Source organism: Sinocyclocheilus rhinocerous, unplaced genomic scaffold (genome assembly GCF_001515625.1).
Source record: "Sinocyclocheilus rhinocerous isolate Xijiao unplaced genomic scaffold, SAMN03320098_v1.1 scaffold805, whole genome shotgun sequence".
NCBI classification, from domain to species: Eukaryota; Metazoa; Chordata; class Actinopteri; order Cypriniformes; family Cyprinidae; genus Sinocyclocheilus; species Sinocyclocheilus rhinocerous.
In genome coordinates this window covers 243354-251187 of record NW_015646430.1, presented here as the reverse complement: position 1 = coordinate 251187, position 7834 = coordinate 243354, and the positions used below count along the sequence as shown (strand labels likewise).

General features: G+C 32.8%; 1 protein-coding gene across 1 annotated transcript in view; it reads left to right on the top strand.

Moving 5' to 3' along the window:
• Positions 1-7834, top strand: part of tpo (thyroid peroxidase) — a 40881-nt gene that overhangs the window by 21576 nt on the left and 11471 nt on the right. The window contains exon 8 of the mRNA XM_016511883.1: positions 7135-7404. Coding sequence (XP_016367369.1) covers positions 7135-7404 — 270 coding nt within the window. The remainder of the gene's footprint in view (positions 1-7134; positions 7405-7834) is intronic.

Below are 7834 nucleotides of genomic sequence, written 5' to 3'. Positions count from 1 at the left end.
GTTAAGTTGCATTTACAACACTGTTCCAGAATAGTTCAACCCAAATATTCAGATGTGTCCAGCGCATTTTAATGAGGACTGTTTCCTGATCCTGGTAGAGTAGACTACAATGCCGGCTGTTCTGACTCACAGACTGTAAGTATGTTTTCATTTAAAGGATTTGCCACTGATGATTCAAACGTGAGTTTTGAGCAGTGTAGAGTAGCGCTTGTTGTTTGTCATTTCTCTGATCACAAATGCAGACATGGTTTTATGTTTACGCGGCGCGATGCAACGCAACACGTAAAAAGACAGTATAAGTCATTATAATCCGTAATTATGTCCCCACTGGATGCAACAAATGCCTCGTTTATAATGGGTTTTAATGTTTTTGTCCGGCCGGACAGGCCGGACAGGGCATCACAGTATGTTAAGGGGCGTAACATTTCCGTCACACGCTTGAGGTATCACAACGCACGAGCACACCTTGCTTTTCAGACCGATGAGCTTTGTAAAAATCGACGCGTTTCAGAAAGGCGGGGCATAGAGGAGAAACTATAATGTACAGTATGTGGAAAATAATGTGTTTTTTGAACCTTAAACTGCATAAACACATTTCATTACACCAAATAATGTTTTTTTTAGCAGCATCAAATGACCCCTTTAAACAGACGATCAAAATGACAAAAAGTCCCATAATAGACATTTAATTGAGGGGGTCAAAACTTTTGTACAATAACATGAGTATAAGCTGTCTAGCATTAGCAAAGCTTAACGGCTATAATAGGACAACATGCTAAAGCGTGCTAGAATCATGTTATCAATGTGCAAAATCATCCTAGAAACATGCTATCAACATGCTAAGGGCGAATTCCAAACGGCGTTTTTGCGCCCTTGAAGGGCACTTCGGGAAGGGGACGCCATTTGTAGGGACATTCCAAACGAAAGTGAACAACTGAATCCCTTCGCGAAGGGCCCTTCCAGAAGTCCGTTAGCGAAGGGAACAAGCGATGGTCACTTCACGGAAGTGATTTCCGGTTGTGATCATGTGATCTTCAGTTAGGAGATCTTGCGACGCATTTTAAAGCAAATATGTGGTTGATTTCGACACAAATGTAAGTAGAATAGGCTAATTCAATTTTAATTTATTTATCTTTATTTTAATGTAATACAAAATATTTTTCTTCAGAAATATTAAGATGGTAGTGTAAGCAAGTTTAAGCAAGTTTAGTTTGAATAAGCTTAATAGTAAATAAGACACAATTAGACAATATTTGAATAAAATAATAATAATAATAATGAGAAGAAATATATATTTGCAACAACTGATGGAGTGCTGAATGCGGCACACACACGCAGCGTTGTCAAGGTAATATTTGGTCAGTCATTCCCTTCGCCAAGGGAGTCCCAAACGCTTATACGAGACAGTAATTCCTTACACCCTTCAAAGAACACACTTCAAGGGCTCTGACCTTCGAAGGGAGTAGGGCATAGGGATGCTCACTTCCGTTTGGAATTCGCCCTAAATCTTGCCATCCATGTGTTAAATCATGCTTGAAACATATCAACATGCTAAATCATGTTGCCAACATGTTAAAATATGCTAGCGATGTGTTAAAACATGCTAGCAATGTGTAATCATGTAAGGGATATGTTAAAACATGTTAGCAACGTTCTAAATCATGCTAGCACCATCTAAAAATGCTAATGTGGCAATAAGTGGTCAGGTAGGGGAAATTACCAACACCAATGGATACAAATCGACTACGCCACCCGGAATATACCGGGACATAACCCTATACAAGGGCACACAGGTTCGTTGCCAAAGGCAGGGTGAGCATGGAGACATAGGTAAAGTATAAAAATTAAGCCATTTATTTATACACACAAAACTCACTTTCATACCACAACAGAACAATCTACTCCAAAAAGGCGTACACAAACACAGATTCGACAACTACTTGTACAAAGAAAGACAAACAAAAAAAGAAAACAAATAAAAATGAGCAGTCGTCTGCACCAACAGGAGGAACAAAATGGCCGACCAAGGCCAAATGTCTTGCTTGTCTCCCTGCTAACTCACACAAGTTAATGAATGGCTGCTCATGAATGAATAAAAGAGAACCCATACAAACCAAGTTAACCAAAATAAGACCAAGACAGACAAAGTTAAAACAGTCAACCAACAAACACTACAAACAAAGCAGCAGTGCAGTCACATCACTGATGTACATTCGTCTCCAACCAAGTTACTGGAAACCCCTGGATGTGCAGTTACACCTGCATGTAGCAAAATGCATGGTAGCTCATCACGCAAGACCACGGCCACTAGCATGCTGAAAAAGGCTTAACTGCTAAAACACAACAGGAGGATGCACCAAGCCCCATCCCTTGTTCATAATGACGTCCTTCCACAAAGGTCTAATACCAAGGATGATGCATCCCGAGTAATCAAACCCTTCCCTTTTTATATTATCAAATGCCAACACTGATAGGTTCATAGGATTTAAACCATGTTAACCAATCAAAAAGGAGTAGGGACACTGATAGGTTCACAGGCTGGCATGACATCAGCCAATCATACCTGGGCTATACCTTACCCGGCTACACTAACAATGTGCTAAATCATGCTATCAAAGTGTTAAAATGGTAGAAACATGCTACATGCTAAAACATGTTAACAATGTGTTAAATCATGCTAGAAACATGCTAGCAATGTGTTAAGTAATGTTAACAGTGTGTTAAATCATGCTAGAAACGTGCTAGCAATGTGTTAAATCATGCTAGCAATGTGTTAAGTAATGTTAACAGTGTGTTAAATCATGCTAGAAACGTGCTAGCAATGTGTTAAATCATGCTAGCAATGTGTTAAATCATGTTTACAATGTGTTAAATCATGCTAGAAACATGCTAGCAATGTGTTAAATCATGCTAGCAATGTGTTAAATCATGTTAACCACATTTTATTGATTTTGAGTAAAATCTTCAAACTTCAAGCTTTTCAAATTTATATATATATATATATATATATATAAGCCAACATCAAAGTTTGTCATCAAATGCTAGTCATCTAGTTATAGTGCTGTTATTTATTCCTGCATTATCTGTTCATGCATCACAGTTTTTCATGCATCACAGACTCTCTTTTGGGTGAATCAGTATTCAGAAATAATATTTTAATTCAAATATACCATAAATCTGGTTAACTGTGCTGGAGGCAGCAACCATTCGGGCTGCACAAAATGAAAATGTCTATAAAGTGGACCATTCAGTGATCAGGATCTGAGCGTGTTTACCCGGTTATTGACAGACTAGTTAAAGCGGTTAGTCCCTCGGCGGCGCTGCTCTCACTCACATACTGCACTGAGCTTTTCTCTTGTCTGAAAGCGTCCAATTAAAGCCTTATCTACAGCTTCAGAAACATTTTGTGCTTTAGGCGTTGAAACTCCGTTCTGTTTGTACTGCAGTCTGTTGCAGCAGTTTGTCTGACAGCTGGTTAAACAGCTGTTATTTTAGTATTACTGAGATACTATTATAGTTTTTATTTTTGTTTATTAAATTAGTTTTTATTTTTACTGTATATATATTTTTCATTTTAATTTTAAAGTTTTAGTCACTTTGTTGAGTGTTTTTGTATTTTTTCTTTTTTTTTTATATAGTTTTTTTCCCCTTTCCAGTTTTAGTTATTTTAGTACATCAAGTTAAACTAAATGAAAATGAGAAATGTTGTCTTGGCAACTATTTTCCTTAAATATTTTTTGTTACATTTTATTTAAAAAATGTTGATCACATACAGGTTTTTTTTTCTTCTTCGTAAAATAAGAATGAAGATTTTTATTCTTAGGTTTTTATATAGTTTGACATTAATTTTTATTTCAGTTTTAGTTATTTTAATATATCAGTTTAAACTAAAAGAAAATAAGAAATATTGCCTTGGCAACTAGTTTTTATATATATTATATTTTTATATATATATATTTGTCATTTACAGTCATCATGTACAGTTTTTTTTTCCACAAAATAAGAATGAAGATTTTTATTCTTAGGTTTTTATATTGTTTTATACATTTTTATTTCAGTTTTAATTATATTACTACATCAAGTAACCTAAATTAATATGAGAAATGTTGCCTTGCTGACTAGATTTTTCATATTTTGTTTTTGTTAGTTTATTTTATATATGTTTTATAAATGAAAAAAACTCAAGTACTAAAATGCCTTTTTATTTTATTTTAATTAATTAATGTTTATTAATATAACCTGTGTATATTTCATCACCAAATAAGGTTATATATAATTCATGTTATGTTGTGATGCAATAAAATAAGTAAAACATACTTAAAAAAAGCATATTTTTAATGCAAATATAGCTAACATAAAATATAAATTTTAAATGGTAAACTTAAAAAATTGAGATGTTGGCTTGGCAAATAACTTTAGTTAAAGTTGAACTACTAAAATTACTGAAGCTAAAACTGAAATAAATATTAAAAAAATTATTTTGTCATATATAGTTATATTTATTTTTTGATTGTTTTTAAAAGCAAAAATGCTACAAATGCACATATTTTGTAAGAAAGTGTGACATGCTCAAGTAAAACAGCCACAAGTTTTGAAATCAGCACCCAAAAATTATTAAGAAACTTGGATTTCATTCAGCAAATATGATGCAGCATGGTTTATAAATGAGTTTTTGAATGCACTTAAACCATTAACCTGATGAATGTGGCGGCATCACTTCATTTCGACCAGCAGAATCAGATCAATCTGTGTCAGACAGACAGAAAAGCAGATTCGCCGCACTGGGCAGAGAAGAGATTCAGGGATTAAAGGCCTCGAGGCGTGGAAGTAAAGCCCTCGTCCTTTCCGAGCGGCCCTCGCCGAATCAAAGACACATTTGATGGCTCGCACAAGCATCGGCTCCCTGAATTAAAGTGACTCTAAAGCAGTACAGAAGCCATGGAAATGGCACACATCAAACGGAGTGCAGTGTTTTAACAACGTCCCGCAGGGGCCGACTTCACACAAGCAGTAAAAACAGTTTCCAGTGCTGCACTTTTACGGACAGCGGGTTTAATTTAAACGTCTCCTCTGTGGAGGGCCTGCCGTCAGTCAGACACGCTTGTGAAACATCTCTGTGTGGGACGCCGCGCTTCTCGAGGTGAAACGCTGGACTATTTTCATAAACAGCGATAAGACGGAATGAATTTTAGAGGCGCATCACAGGGAGAATGAGCCACACGATCTCATCTTATCTCCAGGCACAGGACATCCCGAATCAGCATCTCACACAAAATCTGCAGTTTTGTGAGAGATGCTGCAATAAAAAAAATATTTAAAAAAACATAAAAGTTTTTGTGCACATAATATATAGGTGTGTGTACTGTGCATATTTATTATGTATATATAAATACACACACATGCATGTATATATTTTGGAAAAATATGTTATGTTTATATATTAAATATATTTGTATATAATATATAAATTATAGTATATAGTATATATACTATATACTATATATAGTATATAGTATATATATATAAATTATATTAATATATACATGTAAATACATGTACATATTTTCAAAATATATACTGTATGTGTGTGTATTTATATACACATAATAAATATTCAAAGTACACACATATATATTATGTAAACAAAAATGTTTATTTTGGATGCGATTAATCGTGATTAATCGTTTGACAGCACTAATATTTATTAATTGCAATAAAGCTGAAACTTAAACAATAACAATTAAATAAAAGATCTAAATGTTGGCTTGGCAACTAACTGAAATAAGTATTAAAGTACTGAAATTATTAAAACTAAAACTGAAATAAAAAATAAATTAAACCTTTTTTGTTGTTGTTGTTTTATTCTTTCTTTCCTCGGTCTGTGTAAAATTCATCACAAAATAATGATGTATTTAATTCATATTATGTTGTGAAGCAATAAAATAAATAAAATGAAACAGATAAATCATACCTAAAATGTGTATTTGTTAATTAAAATAAAGCTGACATAAAATATAAATATTAAATGGCTTAGCAACTACTAAAACTATTTTTAATTTTTTTTTTAACCTGCATAAAAGTAATCACTAAATAAGGTCATATATAAGACATGTTATGATTGTTATGATGCAATTGAATAACTAAAATAAAATAAAATAAAATAATTAATTTAATGTAAATTAAATTACATTAAATTCAATATTAATATTAAAAGGAAAACTGAAATAAGTTTAAAGTTGAAGTACTAAAATTACTAAAACTAAAACTTTTGTTTGTTTGTTTTCCTTAACCTGTATAAAATTAATTACTAAAGGTCATAAGTAATGTTATGATTATTAGGATGCAATAAAATAAATAAACAAATTGTTTTTGTTAATTGAAATTAAATAAAGATGACATAAAATAGAATATAAATATTAAATGAAAAACTGAAATAAGTTGTAGTTGAATAATATGATTATTAATATAATTGATATATTAATAATCATATTTAATATCTAATATCATACTACAATTATATATATATATATATATATATATATATATTACAATTAAATTACTAAAACTGAAATAAAAATTAAATGATAGCTAAATACAATTTCTAGAAAAAACAAAAACTAATAAAAATGACCAAATTACTAAAACTAAAATGAAAACTGGAAATATAAAAAGAAATACTAATACTTAAAAGATTAAATAATACTGTATATAAATAATAATGAAATATCACTGCCAAAATGGCAGATAAAGCAAGAGAAATGATCATAAATACTCTTTATGTTAGTTAGTACTGAAAATATCAATAAAAATAGTTTAGTCTGATTAAAACGGTATTTTTTAGCCAATATTTGTGTGCACTGTGTATGCATTATGTTTTTTAGTGTATTGTGTCATTAGTTTGGCAGCATATTAACTCGGTTGGACTTCATGGTGAGTCTTTATGAAGCATTATTCGAGTATGTTTTACAAGAACATATTTTTTTTCAGTCTTTCAACTTCAAAATGTCATGTTTAATTCAATGCATTACTGGCCATTTCTTTGTAATTACTTGTGAAATGTACTAGCAATTTCAGTGACAACAAGGCAGCTCACTAGGTTTTGTAAAGGAGATACTGATTGACTCTTGATATTGTTGTTCCTGCAGATCATAACCATGAGAGACTACGTTCCCAAGATCATGGGTCGGGAAGCGTTTGATGAGTATCTCGGGCCGTACGCGGGCTATAACGACTCTGTGAACCCTTCGGTGTCAAACGTGTTCGCCACGGCCGCGTTTCGCTTCGGTCACGTGACCATCTCACCGCGGCTCAGGAGGCTCAACGAGAGCTTCCAGGAACACCAGCGCTTCTCCTCTCTGAGCCTCCATCAGACCTTCTTCAGCCCCTGGAGACTCGTTAGAGAAGGTGCGCTCGGGCTTCAAATCAAACCAAACACTATCAGAGACTAATTACAATCTAGTTTAGCCAGACTTTTGATTATTGCTGTTTAATCTGATCCATTTTGAGATCACATTGCTAATTTATTTTGTCTTGCTTTTAAAATATAAAAATATTATATATAAATATTTATTAATGCACTAGCAGATTTGTTAACTTGTTTTTAACTTTTACACTTACAGTATAAAAATATGAAATCTGCAGTGCTGTAAGACCACGCAGTGTTGCTTCTCAAGTAATTTCACCTTGTTTAAAGAATTTTTTGATATTTTAACTGGAAAACAAGGCAAAAAGACTATGTAGAAACTTATTAAAAACTATTTTTTGCAGTGTAGAGTTTGCAAGCCAAATTCAGTAACCAGTTCTCAGTGATAAATGCTCAAAGTAGCGGTCTATA